The 21,195-nt window shown below is 44.6% G+C and overlaps 4 protein-coding genes across 9 annotated transcripts; 2 read left to right on the top strand and 2 right to left on the bottom strand.

Annotated features, from left to right (window-relative positions):
• Positions 1–5,458: 5,458 nt before the first annotated feature.
• pxmp4 (peroxisomal membrane protein 4) lies at positions 5,459–7,089 on the bottom strand. Its single transcript, XM_085925020.1, has 4 exons — positions 6,861–7,089; positions 6,696–6,758; positions 6,012–6,210; positions 5,459–5,944 (listed from the first exon to the last, which is right to left on the bottom strand). The coding sequence occupies exons 1-4, from the start codon at positions 6,971–6,973 to the stop codon at positions 5,675–5,677; spliced, it is 645 nt and encodes a 214-aa protein (XP_085781146.1). The 5' UTR covers positions 6,974–7,089; the 3' UTR covers positions 5,459–5,674.
• Positions 7,090–7,533: 444 nt separating this feature from the next.
• On the bottom strand, positions 7,534–16,391 carry LOC147048686 (E3 ubiquitin-protein ligase Itchy-like). Of its 6 annotated transcripts, none has more exons than XM_085925012.1 (24): positions 16,059–16,391; positions 14,599–14,655; positions 14,199–14,340; positions 13,984–14,108; positions 13,342–13,473; positions 13,084–13,123; positions 12,754–12,923; positions 12,450–12,681; positions 12,269–12,364; positions 11,937–12,111; positions 11,785–11,854; positions 11,619–11,703; positions 11,102–11,230; positions 10,959–11,031; positions 10,632–10,703; positions 10,469–10,557; positions 10,230–10,389; positions 9,825–9,958; positions 9,555–9,695; positions 9,372–9,492; positions 9,192–9,296; positions 9,025–9,121; positions 8,837–8,909; positions 7,539–8,602 (listed from the first exon to the last, which is right to left on the bottom strand). In XM_085925012.1, exons 2-24 carry the CDS (start codon positions 14,621–14,623, stop codon positions 8,503–8,505), a joined length of 2,586 nt encoding a protein of 861 aa, XP_085781138.1. In that variant the 5' UTR covers positions 14,624–14,655; positions 16,059–16,391; the 3' UTR covers positions 7,539–8,502. The 6 variants fall into 6 exon arrangements, with proteins under 6 accessions (XP_085781142.1, XP_085781138.1, XP_085781137.1 ...); XM_085925011.1 differs by lacking the exon at positions 16,059–16,391 and adding an exon at positions 15,406–15,653; XM_085925013.1 differs by lacking the exon at positions 16,059–16,391 and adding an exon at positions 14,931–15,194.
• Positions 15,898–18,705, top strand: bloc1s1 (biogenesis of lysosomal organelles complex-1, subunit 1). Its single transcript, XM_085925021.1, has 4 exons — positions 15,898–16,216; positions 16,361–16,433; positions 16,690–16,822; positions 17,146–18,705. Exons 1-4 carry the CDS (start codon positions 16,150–16,152, stop codon positions 17,254–17,256), a joined length of 384 nt encoding a protein of 127 aa, XP_085781147.1. The 5' UTR covers positions 15,898–16,149; the 3' UTR covers positions 17,257–18,705.
• Positions 18,706–19,301: 596 nt separating this feature from the next.
• Positions 19,302–20,827, top strand: rdh5 (retinol dehydrogenase 5 (11-cis/9-cis)). Its single transcript, XM_085924299.1, has 5 exons — positions 19,302–19,327; positions 19,432–19,754; positions 19,842–20,100; positions 20,341–20,504; positions 20,607–20,827. The coding sequence occupies exons 1-5, from the start codon at positions 19,302–19,304 to the stop codon at positions 20,825–20,827; spliced, it is 993 nt and encodes a 330-aa protein (XP_085780425.1).
• Positions 20,828–21,195: the final 368 nt, after the last annotated feature.

The following is a 21,195-nucleotide window of genomic DNA, read 5'->3' on the forward strand; positions in this document are numbered from 1 at the left end:
ACGTGTGTGTGAGTGAGATGTGTGTCCTATGGAAGAAATTAGTCATGGAGAATGTTCAGGAGCCTGTTGAGCGATAATAGGGAAGTTGAGAAGTAGACGATGAGTATGTTTAAGTTGGTTGGAGAAACTAAGATGATTGAGGTGTGGCAGTAGAGAAAATAAGGTGTGTGGCAGTAGAGACTATAAAGTGTGTGACAGAAAGTGACTAGAAAGGTGGCCTGATAGGATGAGAATAAGAGACAACAAAATGTTGTGTAGAAGACAGTGAAAGATGTTGAATGTGAACATGAGGAAGGGGGAACAGTAAAGTAGGCCTGCCCTTTGAGAGGGTGAGATTGAGGAGCGTGCTGCGCTTGCGCGTAGTCGTGGGTCTGTGCTATGCTCGTGTGTGTGGTGGGCCGGCATCATGATTGTTGCAGGAAATGGCCAGCCTGTGAGCAATCAACATTGATGCCGCGTCCCCCCTCGTGTTATGGCTGCAGGTGAGGCAGAGAAAGTGTGAGGTTTTCAGAGAATGTTTGAAGAAGAGTGATGCACATTTGCATGAAGGATAGAAGGCGCTGATGAAAAAAAAAGTATAACCAAAACGTCATCCTCTATGACGTTTGCGCAGCGTTATTTGTTGGTATTGTTTGTGAGCTGTGTCTCTGCTGTTTTTTGTGTTGTCTGTGTGCTGTCAGTGTTATGTGTTAAAAGGATGAAATTGGCTAAAATAGGTAAATAAAAAGAATTTATTAGACTGTAGTCTATCTGATTTGCACCGCAAAACAAAAGCAATTTTGAAAGATGTGTCAAATTAAATGATAATGTAATCGTATGTCGTAATACAACACCTTATATGGGTTCTCTAAGTTATATAAACATACATTTTGTAGAGCTTGTTTGACATGTGCTAAAGAGAATCCATAGGGTTATAATGCCTGATCATAATAGATGCATTCTCAAAATGGATTGAATTGTTTCAAAATTAACACTGAATGCCTTAACAGTGGCAAAAACGTTATGTAAAGAAACAATGACGTTATTGCATGTTAGGTGGCCATCTTGGTTGCTGTTTTGTTAACTTTAACAATATGGTATTTGTGGGAACTAAGAGTCATAATGAATAGGGGAGAGATGAGTTGGCAATTTATATAGAACACTCTCAAAATTATGCTGCATTGTGTTGATTTAAAAAAGATCAATTTGGCCTTTGCAGTGTGATCCGCTGTGTTGCATCTGGCCATGGAGAAAGTATGATGTTTATTTGTGTACTTTGTCAACAACCGATGTAGATGTTAACGAATGAAATTAATATCTTTAAAATGAATGTGGATTGAGACCACAGGTAAACACCCAGGCAGCTACCCTGAAGCTGAGATGATGTTCAGGACGGCGATGCTGAACGGCCTCCCAAATGAGGTGTAAGCGATTATGAGAAGTGATCCGGACATTTTGGTCTGTCCGGAACCGAGATTCAAGAGGCATTTGATACACCATTGCCGCATCTACATGGAAAAAGCAAATAAAGATCAAAAGGAAACTGACGCTCTGGCGACTAGTTTGGTTAAATTACAGTTGGCAAAGTTGCATGGTGAGGCAAAACAAGAAAAGGTTAAACAAAAACAGATGTATCAGACTCCAGTGGGGGCTGGACGGGGCCGAGGCCAAGGGTTCCGTGGTGGATACAGAGGGCGTGGTCGTGGCGCCCCCCTGGGACGAGGGCGGAATTGGTTCGCTCTAGGGACTTGCTTCAACTGTGTGTCCCCTGATCACTGGGCACGAGATTGTAATGGCAACCCACCACCACCAGGGGCGGAGCAGCAGAATCAGCAAGCAGGGCCACCACACCAAAGGGGACCGCAGCAGCCCCGCCCGTGGCCACAGCCGAATCCACATGGGCAGTATTACCAAGCCGACCCGTGGTACGGCCCGGACGAATAGTGGGGCCTGGGAAGCTCGGGAAGCACAGGCCAGGCAGAGCCAATGCTTCGGTTGACAGTGGCAGACACTCCGGTCCAGATGTTGATGGACACTGGAGCAACACATTCATCGATCAACATGCCACGGCCAAGTACAGCGTTGTCGAAACGAGTTACAACGTTGGTCGGCTTCTCGGGACGTCCTCAGACTCTGCCCTTCACTCGACCATTGAAAACGGAAATCACAAACACCGGACAGAAACTATATCATTCATATGTTCATGCAATGGACACACCCATCAACTTGATGGGCAGAGACATGTTGTCAGCATTGAGAGCCCAGATTCTGTGCGGCGAGAAGGGACTTACAGTGACATTTCCTGACGGACAGGTTCTGGAATGCTCCCAGCCTGTGACACCTCAGGGTCAGTGGTTGATGGCACCACTCCCCACAGTACCAGAAACGGCACGAATCTACTGGGCGAGATTGAAACCTGAGACTCCGTTTGGGGGAGGTGTCTACTCCACGTACCTCTTGTGGAAACCGTGGATCCAGGCATGGGCACCGTACCACCCCCCAGTGGATCCATTGCATTGCACTCTATATTATGATAGAGAATCAGATGAGATATATAGAGATGCGTTTGAAGAAATTGAGGGAGATGATTGGACATTACAATCACCATGCATCTTTGTGGGCCCCGAGGGGGTGGCAGCATATGTACAGTTGTCGCCGGAGCAAGAGCAATGGTATCGAATGAGTGAGGAAGGTTTGCCGCACGTGTCACTGGCTGTGTCGCCAGGCCATGAGCCCCGCCAATTGGGGCCCATGGTGAAACGATTAACACAACAACATGACTGGATGATGACTGAGATTCCAGATGTGTGGCATTCGGCCGCAACCAAAAGTTACAGGACAATGGCAAAAATGGTAGATGAGTCAGACCTTGAATTGGTCTTCCTGGACCGCCATCATGGGCGGGAACAGACGGACCATGAGTCTGCACAGGCGATGCTGGATCAAATGCCACAGACCTTGTGGTCACAGGGTCCATTTGATGTTGGTTTTTGTCATACGGTTCAGCCGATCCAATTGGAAGTTGATTGCTCCAGTCCGGTCCGCCGTCCTCAATATTGATGGCCGAAGGAAGCAGCCAAAGGTATGGAGGACACAGGGGCACAGTGTCTGCCAATGGTGGGCTTAAAGGTTGACCGCCTGGACAGGCAGGTCAAGAGAGGGAATGTGACAATGGCGGGAATTGGATCCAAGTCGGACTCAAAAGTGTCTGAACAACGACGACGACGATGCAAATGTTTAACTTTATTGACTATTTTCAGAAGTGATGGAGCGAAAGAAGAACGAGTGATGGTGTATCATTCCTGTAATGGAACGGTATGGTATGAAGCAGAGCAAGATGGTGGTAAGACGCTGAAGCCACAGACACAACAACCACTGCTAAATCTGAGGTATAAACAACCGATACAGGTGAAAGCTTGGGTGACAAATTTCAACTGGACTCAACAATGGCTTGATTTGTTAGATAAATTGGACAATTATCAACCACGGTACCAGGACTGGCCCTTGGTACGCCCACAGGAAAGAAAAAGCCAATTTTTTACGGCAATGTTGCACAACAAAATTTCACCTGCCTAAAGTTAAATGGGACTGGCCCTGGGATTGGAAATATCCAGGAGTCATGGTGTAATGAAAATGTGTCTTTGCCAGCAGGAATCCCTCTAGCTCGTGCTGATGTTTGGCTGTGGTGTGGAGCAAAAGTGTTGTACGATAGGCTTCCCTCCAATGCCTCAGGTAAGTGCGCCCTAGTAACGCTGATCATGCCAATTAGTGTGACAGCATTAGACGTGTCCAGAATAAATTGGGAAGGCGTTGGACGGTGGGGAAGAATCCCCTTCCTTTTGAGGAAGAAAAAGGACATGCAAGAATGGTTGAATGCAGGAGACCCCACGTACATAGATGCAAGTGGAGTTCCAAGAGGGGTCCCTGATGAATACAAATTGATGAATCAAGTGGCGGCAGGATGGGAGAGTATTTTCCTGCTCATTACAGTAAACAAAAATGTGGACCGGATTAATTATGTCCACTACAATGTCCAACGATTGGCGAACTTCACCACCTCGGCACTCCAGGCAGTGCATGAGCAATTAGCAGCCACGTCTCTTATGGCATTCCAAAATAGAATAGGTTTAGATATGGTGTTAGCGGAAAGAGGAGGAGTCTGTGGTATTTTTGGGGATCAGTGCTGTACTCTGATTCCCAACAATACGTCTCCTGACGGTCGGCTCACTAAGGCATTGGAGGGTCTGCGCACGCTAAGTAACAAAATGAAGGAGCACTCAGGTGTGGACACCAGTTGGTACTCTGACTGGTTAAACGTCTTTGGCAAATATAAAAGCTTGATTGCATCAGTACTGATTTCTATCGCTGTGTTTGCTGCTATTATGGTGTTATGCGGATGTTGCTGTATTCCATGTATCAGATCATTAACTGTTAAGACAATTGAACGCACGTTGGGGCCACTCCCTCCGGGTGGCCAGTACATGATGATCCCTCAGAAGGACCCCCAGGAGGCGGAGACAGCTGTGGCCCTCCGGGATGTGAGTATGTGAAGGTGGCCTCAGGGACCTGAGGCCATGAGGAGGGTATGAAATTTTGTGTTTAACAATAAAACAAGGTATTCGAGTGATGACCTCAGTGGTCTGAGGTCATGAGAGGGATTAAAGGAATATAAGAGTTTGATCTTAAAGTAGTTCATTAGCCATCTTGTGTATGAGAGTATGAAACTGTAAAGTGCTGAGTGTGTGACGGTGGAGACAAAACAAGATATGTGGGCAAGGATGTGCACGAATGAAATGTTCCAGATTAAACAATGACGCAGGAGCAGCAAGGAGTACAAGATGACCCAGGGGCAGCGGGTAGATAACAACTAGGGGACCCTGTATGGAAAACTACAACCAGAAGGAGCGAGCAAATGATTCTGCAGAAGAAGAAAGACCAATAAGAGCAAGCTAAAGTTAAATGCAGTGTACACATAGCCAATAGAATAATGACAGAATGCCTTTGTTTATGTGCCATTTGCATATTGTGTAGTATAATTAATGGCTGGGCAACTCGGAAGTAGAGTACGTCTGCTGGTGGGAACAGAGACGTACAGAGGTGTATTGAGAGGGACCCGAGACCCAGGTGATGTATTAGATTTGTGTGTTAGGAATAAATCCACTCGTGTGTGAAAATGCCGGCTTCCTGATACCTTTCTATTGCAGAACGAGCGCGCATATTGTTGGATGAGTGGCAGTTGGGTAAGGTCACAAATTGGAGTCAGATTAGTAACTCGAGTTCATGTTAAATTAGAAATATATTCCAACATGTCCAACCATATGTGCGTATTTAGTATGCCGTTTTTGATTTGAAAAAAATGGAAATACAATTTTAGTTTGATATTTTGTAACGCATACTGTATATGGTGTGAGGTGAACTGTAGGAATTTTTTTAAATTACAATCCTTTATTATGTCTTGTTTCTGCACTGTAGAAGTTTGACCTTTTTGACTCCAACTACTGAACTGGACAAAAGTAATCTCATTCCGGTGCTTGCTACACAGAAGTGCTGCTTTGGAGAAAGCCAACAGGCAACCAAAGGCCTAGTGCAAACCAGTCTTTTATTGTGTGGCATTCATACGTATCGCATCAATTCTAGACACCTTCAATTCCTAAACGGAACCGTTTTCTTCTTCAAGACAAGTCACGTAAAATGTTCACTTTTCAACAGCCGTCCCGGACTTGTTGTAGATCATAAAATCCCAGATGTCGTGCCACACGTCGCTGTCGTGGTAGAGGTAGTTCATAGATGACTGCAGCGACGGCTGCAAGGTGTGCGGGTGGTACTCGAGAAGCCACAAGACCACCCCCCACACCAGGGTGGCAAAAAGCGGGAAGGGGTCTCGTTTAGGCTGCGGGATCACGCCTTTTTCCACGGCCAGACGCGAAAGGGCAAAGAGGATTCGGGACAGCAAGTACATGTTGATCTGGAACCACAGCAGACCGGATGGAGCAAATAAATCTCTTGGTGTTTGTCCAAATTCTTCAACATACCTGACTGTTGATGTTGTTGTTGTCACCAAACACCAACCATCCTCCGACGCATGCGGCCAGGAAGGAGTGAGACTGCAGACTGCGGCCCTGGAATTTCTGCTGCAAGGCCTGCAGTCCCTTGTACGTGAACACAAAGTACGCTAGGTTGCGCGAGTGCGTGTAGGTGGCCTTCAAAATGGCTTGGAATTTCTCCGCCAAACTGTTAGCAACAGAAAAACAATCACTTGGACTTATACAGGGAAAAAAAAGAGAAAAGCAAGAAAACAGTTTCCAATTGGAACCAACACGTGCATAGGAAAGTAAGAGCCGCATGCCTGAGTGAATATGGATTTCGTGCCCTGTTTCTATTTTCAACTTTTGCTCAATGAACTCCATTGTAACCCTTTTGGAATATGGAAATGGCAACAGTAAACCCCCCCCACTCCTTTCAGTTGATCAAATGACTTTGGATGCTGCTGGAGTTAATGATCCACTTTCCTTAGATCAAATGACATTTTCATGGGATGTTTGGATACTTTTGACTCGATAGCAAACACCTGAATTCACTGATCATTGGGACGTGGAGACCAATACATTTCATAATCATTTTATATGTGCAGTTATGCAAAACAATACTCTTCAGAAGAACAAATAGATGTGCTCATTCATTCAGTGTATCAGTCTTGATGACAAACAACTGTTTACCTTCCACTCCGGAATAAAAAAGTCATGACAAATGCATGTGGTGCTCTGATTTTAGCTCCATATCTGGGACACACAAATTGGAGGCAAATTAACAACAACTATGACATCACTTGACCGAGCAGAGCAGGTCACAAAGTAGCTCGAGGTGCAAATGATCTCACTCACACGGCACCATTTCGGAAGCCTTTGACAATAGCCAGAGCTGCTTTGTATTTTTCTTGTTGTAAAAGGTGATTGACGGTATAAAGGAAAGTTTGAAGAATCTCCGACACCGCCATGACTCTTTATTGACAAGTCTTATTGGGGAGGAAGGACATCAATTCAGGTTGCACAGGGCGTCACTCTCAAATAATGCCGTCGTGAAACAAAACAAAAATCGCGCTCATGATAGTAGTTCATGGTAATGTCAATGTGAAAAGGAAATTGTTTTCTTCAGTAATATTGTGACATCAGTCGTTCCATTTTCGTCAGACAATTCCCTACTACTCCTTGTTACGTCTATGTGGATAAATAGGAAGTGAATCATAAACTCGTTTGATTGAGATGCAACCCTTTGAGTGATCACAGCTAATCAGAGCAATTTAGAGGATTTTAATGAGTGACTTCAAACTTAGCATCAACTTTTGATTGATGTCAGCAGAGTGGAACAGTGTTTGTAGTGGTGTACTGTATAAATATACATCCCACCATACTAAAGTCATTGCTACTATAATTGACCAAAATAAAAGCCGCACAGGCCTACCTAATATTGTGGCCATGACAAGATCAAGCATCACCCACAGTGACAATGATTTGTAAAGAATGTATAGGTAAATGAGAATGACTCACCCCCCCCCCCTTTCCTTATTCTAAATAAGACTTGCAAACAGCGTGTATGATCGATCCTCAAAGTGGAAAGAAACCATCAATTATGATCATACCTGATGCCCTATAAAACTAGGGCCATCCGTTTTAATTCCAGGCACCAATCACAAAGAGAATCACTATTTGTGTGAATATATATATGTATTTAAACGAGTGTATTTCAACTCCATTAGTCACTTAACACATTAAATACTCATGGTTCCGCTTCTTATCTACCGAAGATCATTTTGTAGACACAAGACGTTGCTACCACTCAGTGGGAATAGAACATTATTTTACAAATTGCAACACACAGGATTGTTCCCACTTCATCAGTAACATTTTTTTTTTCCAACCAATTATTTGTTATTTATCCACAGATTACAAAAGGACCCCCCAAGGTCCAACATATTTATATTACATTGGAAGTGTCCCTTATTTTAAGGACGTTTGGTCCCAAGAAATTAAAACTACAAATATATGCAACATATTGGAGAGTGAAGTGCGCACTAAGTGGAAACATATCCCGTAAAGTGATCAGAAACCATTGTTGGTAGAGTTACAAAACTACTGCACTTTAAAAAAATACAAGATCTCTCTGGGACAATCACACGGCCTTTGCCACTCACAGTTCACGTACAAACTACGTTCAAGAAAGTGAGCAACTTAAAAGTGACACTTTAGGAAAATGGTGAAGAAAAGAAGTGCGCATGCTACATCTCAGTCAGTCCAGTCGGAACACTTTTGTAGAGATTAAAGAAGAAACCAAATATCATCTGAATTTCAAGTCCGAGTGCATAGTCTATTTCACACGTGCACAGATTGTGATTTCAGATTCGATGCAGAGAGGAGATGGAGAATGAAGGTCTCAAAAGAGCTCTTGAAGCATCTGTGATTGCATACGGTCAATGTGATAAAAGCAGGTGCTGGCTGGAGAGACGCAAGGAGAAAGGTGCAGCGTGCGTTACTCCTGCCCGAAACCTTCAGTCTCTTCGATGGCGAGCATGAGCTTCTCCTTAAGCTGCTCGTAGCTCTTGTACGGAGGCAGGTCCAGACGATTAAAGCTTGGCAGAACAATAGAGAGACAAAAGTAATGAGGCCATGAGGGAGAAACAATGCAGACAAGAAAATGTCCCCTTGTGGCTGCAATTCATGAGGCCTCATTACACACTTTGAACTAAGAAGGACCAAGAATGGCCTATTACTACGTTTTGGGTGTTTATCACAGTGTATTGAAACCCAGCCCCTAAAACTTTGCCAAATGATCAGGATGTAAAGAAGAAGTAAACTGGACGTACCATGTGTGGCTTCGCGGAAGCCAGTTCTCTTTTCCCACCTTTTCAATGCAGAACTTCTGCGGGCCGTTGCTTCCTTCATTTATTTATGAAAAAAAGAAAAAAAAAAGAAAAGAATTAGTGGGGGCGAAATGTAAATGAAGCAACAAAAAAAATACGGTGTGATTAACAAGGAAATCGTGACTAAGTACCCATGAGGTCAGCAAAGCCGCCGAGGGGCAGGCGACACGTTCCCGTTACAAACTGCAGCAGTCGCATCCTCTTCTCATTGTCCATCTCCTTTGCAAACTGCAAACAGACACGTTTGACCGCTGATACAAACACATCCAATCAAATTTTAGCTGGGCACACAACCGACCTGCCAGAACCAACATATTTGCTTGCTCGTCCGAGCGTAATTCTTGTAGATGGTGTTCCTCTGCCAGTCCACCAGGTCAATCTCCTGCATGCCACACAGCATCACCTAAAGATAGCAAGCAAGTGAGCAAGACCTTTTGGAATTTCGTTAGCCCTCAACCGCGGCGAGATTCACAAGTACCTCTAGTTCCTTAGCGTCAAAGTATTGAAGGTACTGCTGCGGCAGAACTTCGTTGAAGCCCTCAAAGAAGGCCTGGGTCTGCTCCTCCACACCTCTGGACAGCCTCCACTCGGCCACCAACCTGACATCAGCGCATGAAGTCAGGGAGTGCTGATCAGTGCGTTTGGAGTATGAAAAGGGCACCTGATGTATTCTTCCTTGTTTTCCTCAGTCACTTGAAGGTTGCCACCATCCGGTTTGAGCTCGTGCGTGGTCACCTCTCCCAGGATCTCTTTGTCGACGGAGAAGAACATCTCCAGACCGCACTCTTCTATGTTGTTATCCCTTAGGAAGCCCACAGTTCCTAACATTAGCTAGCATATTAAAACAAAATCTAACGATGCAAAATGTAAACTAAAGAAAGACTGTGTTCCATCAGCTGTCAAGTATTCAAAGTTAAAGACTCCAACCTACTTGATCCATATAAGAGAGTTGTAAAACTCGGGATCCACAGACTCCAAGTCTTTGAGGGCCAGAGGCTTGTTCAGGATGCGCTTGTAGAAGGGCAACGAGAAACCCGTGTCGATGAACTTGCCATGGAACAAAGCCTAAGATGAAAGAAAAGGCGTAGGAGGAAAGTGAGTTTAGAAATGATTTGGACTTGTTAAAAAAAGCAGTGAGTTCTCCAAGATTCAAAAACACGTGTGATAGGTCCATTGACGACGACAAAGTTACCACAGGAGTGAAAAACAAATGGTTGTTTATTTATTATCAGCTTGTCTGTCACACTATATCCCAAATTGCTGTTATTTTTTTCTTCCTTTTGTCAATTGCTGCCTGTCCCTGCTTCAGAGCAACAGGACATTGAGCTGCAGTTACCATGGCGATCAAGCGCCCGATGAACTTGAAGTACTTGAGGTGATCCGGGTTGATGTAGGAGGCGGGGTTGATTTGCAGACAGTAGTTATCCTTGCCGGCATACTCGAAAAGGCAGTACATGGGGTTGAGCACTTCATGAGAGAGCAAGAAAAACCATTCCCTGCAAGGCAAGAATCCAGACAACAGGAAAGTAAGCGATGCGCTACCCTTTCACCCATGCCACACAAAGTGATTGTTACCTGGCTACACCGCCATAGTCCAAACCTTCCTCCCCAGGAAAAATGATATACAGTCTCCGTCTCAGATCTTGAGGGTGGAAGCTCATGATCTTTGGAAGAAACACTTCAATCACGATGACAAGAAGTCATGGAGGTGAGGTTTGCTTTGCTTTGCTTTCATTACCTGTTGGAATGAGTCCTCAAACAAGGTTTTCCTGGACACAGAGATCTTAATGTACTGAGGCATTGACAGTTGCTGTGTGGGAATAAGAATACAAAAATAAAAGTCATACATAACTTCAAATCACCCTGGGATAATTCACTCATCATGACAGGATTTGATAGAAGGAATTCAAAAATTCCATTTTTTTTTTTTTTTTTTTATCAACTCAGCAAATAAGGTTTCTGACTTGAGAGGCTGGGGAAGAATATGGCGCTGCCCTTTGCATAAATATAGCTGCCTTGCCAAATGAGTTTCAATTCCAATGCAAATAAGATCTGCCTCTCTTACCTGACACCAGAACCTGAAGTATTGCACTTTGGCTTTGAAATCCCTGACGTAGGTAATCTGCGGTCCGTTTTCTCTGTTCAAAAACAACAGCAACTATTTTAAGCCCGAGAAGGGCATCTACGACTCGTTAAGCGACAACTCACAGCGAGGATTTGCCCGTGCGAGGGTCAATGTAGGTGGTGGTTCGCCTGTTGTGATCCACAAAGTAGGGGATGCCGTCCACGGTGAACCTCATCTCCCAGCCCTCAGGCAAAGGCTTATCATTCAGCAGCCTGAAAAAGCATCAAAACAACATTTCAAATATCACTGAATAAGATTCAGTAACCATCAATTACTTGAAATTATTTCTTATTTGCCAATCAAAAATCCAAATGACAGAAAATCTATGCAACCTGAGGAAAAAAAAAGTGGCCCAAAAAATCTTTTCTGCTTTGAAAGGAAATATAAGAGCAAAGTATGACAATAGCGCCCCTTGTAGGTAAGAATAGACCAATACAACAGTTTAGGGACTTTTCTTTGGCTGCAACTTTTGCCATGATTCCTTCCATACCATTTAGCGGTGGTTCCAATATTGCATCGCACCAAAAGTGGTGAGCCACTCCCAATCCCTGCACACAGTTTGCCCGCCCATATCCCTATGCTCAAATCATGCATACCCACCCTTGTGTCCTGGGGTCTTCCCATTGGGTCGTTCGGGTCGGATGATGGACAAAATACACCCTGCCATTTGTGTCCGTTCTCTTTTCTGTGATCACAAGAAGGAGAAAATGTATTCGAAGTGATTTTCAAAACCAAACAAGGGCTATGAGAAATGGGTGGTATTTACCCCAGCCACGTGGCAGAGGACCCAGTGGATCAAACTCTTTGTTCGAGGTGGCCGCCAGCTGGTCCTGAATCTGAAAGGGAGGGTGGGGGGGGGGCACCTTTAATATCACAACTCCTTCAAATTGGGCTTTTGATGGGGGCTCTCCTTCTCACCCCGTAGATGAACCTCTGGTTGAACTGCTGCATGGCTCCCTGCAGCTGACTGCGCTGATGCTGCCACTCCTCGTAGTTGCGTACGGACTCCTGCGTGGGGCGCTGCCAAGTGGTGGTCCTGGTGATGTGGTCGACAAAGTAGACTCGGCCCATGGGGTCTACCCTGCGCTCCCACCTGCGCGCACATTTGGTTGAATGACATTGCTTGAAATCAATCCACTGGTGTGTAAGCTATCTCTTCAAGTTCACGTTTTCCATAAATGTGGATCTTCTCCTTCTATTTTAGTATGGCAAATTTGTTTGTTTTTCATCATGAGCTCATGATGCCTTACCCTGTAGGCAGCGACTCTGGCCGTTCCCAGGTTGTTCTCTTCTCAATGTGATCTACAAAGTACATGCGTCCATTCTGGGTCATTCGCTGCTCCCAACTGTACTGAACAAAATGAGACATGTCAGTATGTCAAGGAGAACATCCCTCATATTTTGTGAGTAGTAGATGCGAGATGTCTGTACCCTTGCGGCAAGGGGCCGCTGCTCATAGGCGAGACTCTCGGAGCGGCTGTGGAAGGTGCTGCCAGGGCCGCTGGCTTGGGGCCACTCTCCGCCGGGGGCCTGGCTATAGCTCCGGCCGCGGCTGACCCAGAATCCGCCTGCTGATCCAAACCCCCACTGGTGGATGCCTGGGAGGAGGCGTCAGTTGCCGGACCCTCGCTCATCTCGCTAGGAGAGGAGCTGCTGGAGGAAGCTGGAAAGGTCAGCGGTAAACACTTAGAGCCGCTTGATACTTTTTCCAAAAAGCCGAACGGAGTTCTCGTACTACTTGGTGAGACGGCAGCTCGACCAGGTGCAGAAGAAGGCCGGGCCAATCGAGAACGAAAAGACCCGCCTGGAGAACGGGAAGGGGAGTTTGCGCCATTGACAGTGCGAGCGTCGGGCACGATGACCCACTCATCCGAGTCACTGGAGGGCGACGCGTCTCTGCTTGCCCTGCAAAATTTGGTTGGAAAGTTTTGATGAGGGTTGATCATTTGGTTCATGATGTAAAATCCATTTTTTTTCCATTGCTTGTGTAATTGGGTCCAAATAAGTGTCAAATTAAACAACCATATCTTCCAAGCAAAAGTCTTCAGTTAAAGTTGACCCCCACCTGTTGCCATTTGCTTTGGCACCATCTTTTAGGATAGAAGCTGGAATGAAAAGAAAGGAGACATGATTTAAAACGGAATTCCATCACACTGATAGCTTTTTCGAATATTTTGGGCAGTAAATCTAGCTTCACAAGAGCGGCACAACACGCAATACTGCAAGCCCAATCATAAAATGTTATACTCCATTCCAATTTCTATACAAAGCGGTGGAAACATTTTCATGAATGAGAAATGCAGTGCGCTGGTGGTCCTTTCACCATGGTCTCTCTCTGCTGCGGAAAAGGCTTCCGGCTCCACACGCATGCCATCCAGACAGACAGACAGGTCGCCGACGATATCTCGGGAATCTCTGTCAGAACACAGCTGCAGCGTCTGGACCACCTCGCACACTGAGGACCACCACAGAAACACAACACACACCTTACTGTATTTCTTCCAATTATTTTAGTCTTATGACACACTCGGTGGACAGTATATGTCTTCCTGAGTGGGCCGGTGGTGTGCGGATTGCTTGGACAGTTAGCACATGTAAAATTAGAAGCCTTGCTTTAAAACACAATAACTGTGTACCGTGTAAACTGTAAAAGAATGAATAAAAGAAAAATGTTCATTTTCCTGATTAAAAAAATCAAATCATAATAACACATAAACGGGGCTAGTTAGTGAAAAATGAACCATTTAGCTTCCCCCCTTTCATGTAGGACCAAAGCATTCTAAAATATGACCCGTTTGCATAATGAGTGTGCAAATCCTCTAGCAACGTTTGAACGTAAGCTGCTGTGTCAACATCCAAAACCACGCTTGATACGTAGATCCTGGTTCAGATAAGTCTGAGCTCATCCCTCACACCTCGGGGGGAAATATCAACTCCAATGCGCCAATTAATAGCGAGCGCTCACATTTCAGCTCGTTGGCCTTCAGGGTGTCACAGATCTCCAGCGTAGCCATTCCCAACAAGATGTCCGCCTTCAGTGTCTGGTGGCTCCACACGCGGAATATCAGCTTGCTGACAGGTGTCACGATACTGCCAGCAAAGCAGAGACCAGGAATGAAGTCTGAAGAATAAAGTGACTAAATAGGCAGGGTGAAAAGAAACGGCTATACTACTACTTACACGGTGACAGCCTGCTTCCATTTCGGACTATGCGTATTGTTGCACTTTTCTGTTCGCTTTGATTGGCCGTCCACGGCTACCTCTACGTACGGACTGGGACCGAACCAGTTCTTTTTGTTTTCCTTGAGTTTGGCAGAAAGCACTGAAAAGAGGTACCAAACATCACATTAATATTGGCGCTGAGTTTCTGATAAGCGAGTGGTGGTGTCGTAAGATACGACTTTTGCATTCACAATCTTCAAATGTCAAATCATCTTTTTCTGTTTACATGTGTAGGTACACAATTTGTATCTTTAAGTGAGACCCTTGGTATATTGTTGACAAAAGCTCGGCACGAACATGTCATTCAAACACCTGAGATTGTTTTCAAATGTAAAAAAAAAAATACACAATATGATACCTGTGACTTGTAATTGGGCCTTCATAGTTCATCCATAACACTGTGAAGAACCAGGAACTGTAACATAAGATTGACATGCAGCGTTATTGATGCAACCTACTTAAAGAGTCGCCGCTCGCACTTAAAATGTTGCAATATAGTGTGCAAGTGAAAGATCTATATGCACAACCTTTTATGCTAATGACATTAAATAAAGCTACACCACCCAGACAGTTCTATTGCCATGTGGCAAAGGATGAGGTGCTACCACAGAGAACAAACACAAGCTGTAGGAGCACTATTTGGCAAACAGTTCATTTGGTGCTTACACAGCTAAGAAAATCATTACTCACCAGTGATGTAACAAGATATAAACACTTATGTGAGCTCTCTTCTATCTAATTGTTTTTGCATCCTAACTTTTCAGCCAATAAATGACTACATGCAAAATGTGTGTGAAAGGGAACCTCGAAAGAACATGCGACCAGCTCATGACACTGCCTTTACATTAGGTTATGCAATGACGTGGTTGCTTAAGCTTGGCTATTTCGAGGAGTGTGGGAGTCGCTTCTCAGCATAGAAAATCCCACCCTGAGCTAAAGCTACAATGCTCATCTTTTTTTCTCATGTTAATTAAGAGCAATCAACGACTGTGTTATATTGTGCCCCTTTATGTCTGCTGCCTACTTGGCAGATTCACAAGCTAGTTAATACACAGGCATATCGACGTCAATAATAATACGTGGTTTAATTATTATGACAGCTGTATAATTTGAAGACAAATAGATTCAACATGTTAAAAAAAAGTTTCAACGCCCGCTAATGTACCGTTCAAGATGATGAAACAATCATTAAATGCAGGATTAATGCTAACGTCGACCCGGCGGGCCGCCGCTCCAGGCTTTTTGTCAAGGAAGTTTGGAACTTTAAGCGGCACCGCAGCATACCTGACACGGGCAGGCGATAAAGGGACACGGGGGTGGTTTCTCCTAACGTCGTGTCGTGGTTATTGTCACGTTATTGTTGCCGTCTGTATGCCATCATTGCAGACAGTCCCGAGGCTCGCATAGCTAGCAAGAACGGCCATGGTAGCTTTTCCGGTGCAAGATTTTCAAAACAAAAGTAATAAAGTGACTCATTCTCTGGAGATTTGATTTGAACTGTTAGTAAGAGCTGAAACAATGTAATAAAATCAATACTTTATACTTTTTATCCGTCAAAAGCAGATTCAACAATCGCAAAAACGTGAAAGACAAGTCATGTCTTTTCTTTTGAAGGCTGTTTTGGTTTGACGTCACCTTGCAAAAAGCCGAATAAAAGCCAAATCTCAACCGCGCATTTAATGCTCTATCCTCTCCCAGTTTGTTAAATTGTATCACACTTTAATTTATTTTCATTTCTATCATAATATAGTGGCATTTCTCGAAGGGCTAACGCGGAAGTAGCACATGTGACGTCATCTGGAGGGAGAGCTTCCTTACTTTGCCTGCCTGCCTGTCAGCTGATAGCATCGTGCAACGCTTCCCTGTGTTTATGATTGGTTTGAAGCAACTTTTCAACACTTCCACTTGAATGAAGATGTTGTCTCGTTTGCTCAAGGAGCACCAGGCGAAGCAAAACGAGCGGAGGGAGCAGCAGGGTGAGTTAGCAGAGCTTTCCCGACTGGCCACTATGCTAATAACAACAACAACAACAACAACTAAAAAGGCAATGCCGAATATGTCTAGCACTACAGTCCACAACGCCTTGTCACTTTTCGTGATGTGTTTTTACGTTCAATCAGAACGACGTAGACGTGAAGCCATTAATGCAGCTACCTGCCTTACGGAAGCCCTGGTGGACCATCTCAACGTTGGGTAAGGACGTCTTCATTTTTTGCAGCGTTTATATGAGAAGCTTAAATGCAACAGTATGGAAGTGGTGAAAAAGGCAACATACACTTTGTTTTTCTTTTTGTTTTATGATGTAACTTGATAATATGACACTTTACCTAGACAATAAGCATAAAAACGATTACCATAACTACCATAACACTAAGCTTGATCAAGGTCTGGCAGAAGTTGTTTTTTTTTTTGTTTTGTTTTTTTAACCAAGGTGCTTCTTGTTTTTCAGCGTGGCCCAGGCGTACGTCAACCAACGCAAGCTCGACCACGAGGTGAAAACTCTCCAAGTTCAGGCTGGTCAGTTTTCCAAGCAGACTGCACAATGGATCAGCATGGTAGAGGGTTTCAATCAGGCCCTGAAGGTTCGTTCCATAACATGTCCTAACAGATGTCATTATCGTGAATCCGACTGACTTTATTTATGTCGTAGCCCTTATTCACAAAAGAGTCTTAAAGGCCATGGTAAGTTTATTTGGGGGGCATAGCAGGTGACACCAGAGCCACAGTTAGAGGAGCAATTAGCGTTCTCTAGCTAGTAACTCAGCTATAGTTAGCAGTTCAAAGGCAGCTGAGGGCCCCGTGGGTTAAGGTTGTCGTCAAAAAGTTCAAATGGAAGTACGTATAAGATTTGATTGCAAATTGCAGCCACTGTTGGAGGAAATCAACACTCTTGATTTGAAACTAGGAAATTGGTGATGTGGAGAACTGGGCCCGCAGCATTGAGATGGACATGAGGACCATCGCCACAGCTCTGGAGTACGTGCACAAGGGTCAGCTTCAGTCAGCCCCCTCGTAGATGCTTCGGCAGACGGGTAGCAATGCTACCAAGAACCGTAAAACAACAAAAGATGAGACGGAGCGCAAAATGTGAAGCTTGGCGGCTTGCTTTATTCCACTTTTGCAGCAGTGCAAAATATGTCAGCTCACACGGATCTTTGCTTATTTGTAAAGTTGATGTGTGCGCTACCATTTATGTAAAACAGTTTCATCTCTGTCAGTATTAATATTTATTAACAGTGTACAATGTGTGTCAAGTTGGATTTTTTTACGGCTAAAGAAAAGAACGTCATGAAATAAAATGTGTTGTTGTCTTTCACCCAACAATTATCAAAAGATACAATTCCTAGCAGGAAGAAGCTGCGTCACGCTCATGCTCTATAACACGAAAGAGAAATATTTGCAAACTTCAGACAGAGTTGAAAACAAAGTTATGCCAGGCAGCTGCCCCTGAAATCTGTTGAGGAATGAAGCAGTGGTGTCGAATCATAAGCTCTTACACAACAGAGGAATGACGTGTTTACATTCTTGGGAGAGAGTTTGGTTTGGTTTTCAATGAAACTTAATATGACTTTGGACTTGTGGCAAAACATCTAACATTGACGCAATTCCACTCCACCTTAGCCGTGATGCAAATGAAGCAAAGCGCTGTCGTTTTCTAATCATCAACAATTGAGCGTCGATATTTTGCAAACAAACGTGCCACTCAACATGTTTTAATCTTCCAAAAGGCTTTTTACACATGGGATTGCCATGACTAACGCGCTTAAATAAAAGCCCCTTTTGTATTTGTGCATATTAAAAGAACACTTAACTGATCCCAGAATCGTTTGAAAGTACTCATGCAACACTGTACAGCAACGAGAAGCTGGTTTATCTAAATAGCTCTCTCTCCACATTTTGCTATATTTCTCTTCAAAGGGCACTTGTGCACAAAGCAAATGCCTCGATGGATTTGGGATTAGCAATTGTGGACTTGTTTTAAGGGATAAACTAGCAGCAGCGCGAGTGAAAGCCTTAAGTTGAGTTGCATGTGAGCATAAACCGAGGTACAAGGATAACTTGTACACGTCCATCACGTCCCCAAACAGGAAAAAGGTAGGTTGAAAGACATTTTAATCATTGATTGATAACTTATCTTTGATATGAGTTTTTCCTCCTGATTAATCTTAGATTCCCAGTTCTGCTATGACCATGGCTGCAGTAAATTGTTCATTTTGACTTAATTGGTCCTCTTTCCTTCAGGGATGCTAGTGACACATAGTGACAAGTCAAATCATTCGATGCTTTTCCACTAAATAGCAGAAGGGATATAATTATCCTGTGTGTCCCTTTTTATGACATTATTGGTGGCGTGCCAAGGTATGAGATTTGTGAAACATCCAACGTGTTCTGGCTATTGGTGTTATATCTGTCATGTGTCAATATATTCCACTTTATGGTTCTAATTTGGAATTGTTGTTCATCTCAATGCTCTTTCATAGGTCGTTCTTGGATGAGCTAAAACAAATTCAATGTCAAAGTCTGTCAATAAAGATAAAGAGGAAGAGTTCCAATTTTAATTGTATCATTTAGAATTTGTTTCATTCACAAATTACTTCGTAAAACATGTTGAATTTAGAGTATGTAGAGTTGCTCCCGTAGAGTATTCAATAAAGTACTTGATATTTGATATTCTCAGTGAGCAATTACCGATGACTGGTCGTTTCAATTTGAACCAGACATTGTTGAAAATGTCACCGCTATTGGAATATAGAATGATGGTTATTTGTTTGCCCAATAATAAGGCTGGAAAATAATTGGCTAGCAGCAGCTGGTAAGCAGCTCTGTCACGGGCATTACTCCATGCCCACTTGCAAACAATGCAAATGCCTTTCATAAGAGTATTAAGTCAAGATTGCTCATGTGGCCCCAAGCAAGCAAGCAGCAAAATACTATCAGCGAAAATAATGCTGCTACAGTCCCACTTTGACACATTTCTGATTGAAATGATTCATTTGTCAGATTTTTGTCCCATACTATTGGATCGCAGGTGACGCTTCAGCGCCTGGAGGCAGAACAAACATGGAGTTTGTTTATGCGCTTTTAGGGTAAGCAATACATGACCATCCTGAAATGTGGGTCAAACGGACTCAGTATGAAATCAAGAACTACGTAGCTACCGTATGTGCAATGAAAATATGCCCTTGATTAGGGACAATGCTTGGCTGTACATCAGCGGCGCCTTTGCCGTGTTATGGATCGCCGCGTGGCTGTACAGAGACAGCCTGGAAATGGAAGACGTAGCCAACAAATACGTCTTTGTGAGCGGCTGCGACTCGGGCTTCGGAAACCTGCTGTGCAGAAAGCTGGAACGAAAGGGCTTCCGCGTGCTGGCCGGCTGCCTCACCCAAAAAGGAGCCGAGGAGCTGAAGAAGATGACGGGGCCCTACTTGAAGACGGTGCTGCTGGATGTGACCAGTCAGGACAGCATCCAGAAAGCCATGGAGTGGACCAAGAAGGAGGTTGGCGACAGTGGTGAGTCATTTCACGGCTAACGTCAACTCGCAGAGGAATGAATATACGTACGTGGTGTATACGGATGTCATTTCCCCCACGCACGAGGCCTTTGGGGTATCGTGAACAACGCCGGGCGTTCTCTACCCATGGGCCCCAGCGAGTGGATGAAAGTGGAGGACTTCCACAGCACGCTCAAGGTCAACATGAACGGCACGATCGGCATGACCGTCACTTTCCTGCCTCTGGTCAAGAAAGCCGCCGGGCGCATTGTCAACGTGGCGTCTGTGCTGGGCCGGGTGGCGGCAAACGGCGGCGGCTACTGCATCTCCAAGTTTGCTGTGGAGTCCTTTTCTGACTGCCTGAGGTAAGGAGGCCGCCTTCACCGAGGTGGAGCCATCTCGTGCAAAATGCACTTTTTCATCCTTTCCATTTTCAATCAACAACGCAAATTCAAAAGTGATTTTATGATGAGGCGATATCATTTCGAATACTCTGCAGACCAAACATCTGACTGTATTGTCACATGAGTTTGTGGAGTCCATTTGTATTTTGGATCTACTACGCCTTGAATCGATTTGGATTCTTTCAACACTGCGCTGCGCAGGAGAGACATCAACTACTTCGGGGTGAACGTGTGCATCATTGAGCCAGGTTTCTTCAAGACAGCCGTGACCAGCTTGGAGCCCATCGAAAGGGAACTGCACCGCTTGTGGAACCAGCTCAGCCCTGAAGTGCAAGCGAGCTATGGGGACAAATACCTGGACAAGTGTGAGTAGGCTACCTACAGTAAAGGTCACTGATCAAGCAATAGCGCTTCCCCGTTGGGATGTCGATTACAAGTCGAATCCGACTCAATGGCTGACATTGCAGACATTAGGATCCAGCGCTTCATCATGAACGCCATCTGTGACTCGGATTTGACCAAGGTAACGAGCTGCATGGAGCACGCGCTGACTGCCGTGTACCCTCGGAGCCGCTACAGCGCCGGGTGGGACGCCAAGCTTCTGTGGATCCCGCTATCCTACATGCCGTCCTGCGTGGTGGATATCGGACTCAAGCTTGTCCTGCCCCGTCCGTCTAAGAGCGTGTGACCGCTGATAGCCCGCCAGGGGATGCTGTGAAAAAATGGATAGTTGCTCAAAATCACCTGGAGCATAGTCACAAATATAACTTACCGATGTCATGTGCCTTTTGCCATCAAATACGGCTTCTTGATGTGAACAGCTAAATAAAGAGCGTTTTTCAATCAAAGTGCTGGATCTTATCTTGTGGCTGGCTGTGTTGCATTATTGATGCTGTATCGTGATGACCTCTTGTGCCGCCTGCTCGGGTTTCAGTCCGAAAAAGAAAATAGGCAGAATTTTTGCCATTGGATACTCCACGAGAGAGAAGGACTGTCGGATATTGGACACCTTTTCTTTTTTGATCTCGATTTTTTTCCTATATGGCTTCTCGACAT

Source organism: Syngnathus leptorhynchus, chromosome 11 (genome assembly GCF_054491065.1).
Source record: "Syngnathus leptorhynchus isolate UIUO chromosome 11, UIUO_Slep, whole genome shotgun sequence".
Lineage (NCBI taxonomy): Eukaryota > Metazoa > Chordata > Actinopteri > Syngnathiformes > Syngnathidae > Syngnathus > Syngnathus leptorhynchus.

What these genes read in the sequence shown, in the direction of transcription:
- bloc1s1 (XM_085925021.1), top strand. Translation starts at nt 16,150, where the DNA reads ATGAAGATGTTGTCTCGTTTGCTCAAGGAGCACCAGGCGAAGCAAAAC. An exon ending in CGAGCGGAGGGAGCAGCAGG is followed by an intron (nt 16,217 to 16,360) that starts GTGAGTTAGCAG and finishes ACGTTCAATCAG; the next exon opens with AACGACGTAGACGTGAAGCC. An exon ending in GTTTCAATCAGGCCCTGAAG is followed by an intron (nt 16,823 to 17,145) that starts GTTCGTTCCATA and finishes ATTTGAAACTAG; the next exon opens with GAAATTGGTGATGTGGAGAA.
- LOC147048686 (XM_085925012.1), bottom strand. Translation starts at nt 14,623, where the DNA reads ATGAAGGCCCAATTACAAGTCACAG. An exon ending in TCCTCTGCCACGTGGCTGGG is followed by an intron (nt 11,704 to 11,784) that starts GTAAATACCACC and finishes TTGTGATCACAG; the next exon opens with AAAAGAGAACGGACACAAAT. An exon ending in TTGACGCTAAGGAACTAGAG is followed by an intron (nt 9,297 to 9,371) that starts GTACTTGTGAAT and finishes TGCTATCTTTAG; the next exon opens with GTGATGCTGTGTGGCATGCA.
- rdh5 (XM_085924299.1), top strand. Translation starts at nt 19,302, where the DNA reads ATGGAGTTTGTTTATGCGCTTTTAGG. An exon ending in TCCTTTTCTGACTGCCTGAG is followed by an intron (nt 20,101 to 20,340) that starts GTAAGGAGGCCG and finishes TGCGCTGCGCAG; the next exon opens with GAGAGACATCAACTACTTCG. An exon ending in GGACAAATACCTGGACAAGT is followed by an intron (nt 20,505 to 20,606) that starts GTGAGTAGGCTA and finishes CTGACATTGCAG; the next exon opens with ACATTAGGATCCAGCGCTTC.
- pxmp4 (XM_085925020.1), bottom strand. Translation starts at nt 6,973, where the DNA reads ATGGCGGTGTCGGAGATTCTTCAAACTTTCCTTTATACCGTCAATCAC. An exon ending in GGCTTCCGAAATGGTGCCGT is followed by an intron (nt 6,759 to 6,860) that starts GTGAGTGAGATC and finishes TGTGTGTCCCAG; the next exon opens with ATATGGAGCTAAAATCAGAG. An exon ending in ACAACAACATCAACAGTCAG is followed by an intron (nt 5,945 to 6,011) that starts GTATGTTGAAGA and finishes CTGTGGTTCCAG; the next exon opens with ATCAACATGTACTTGCTGTC.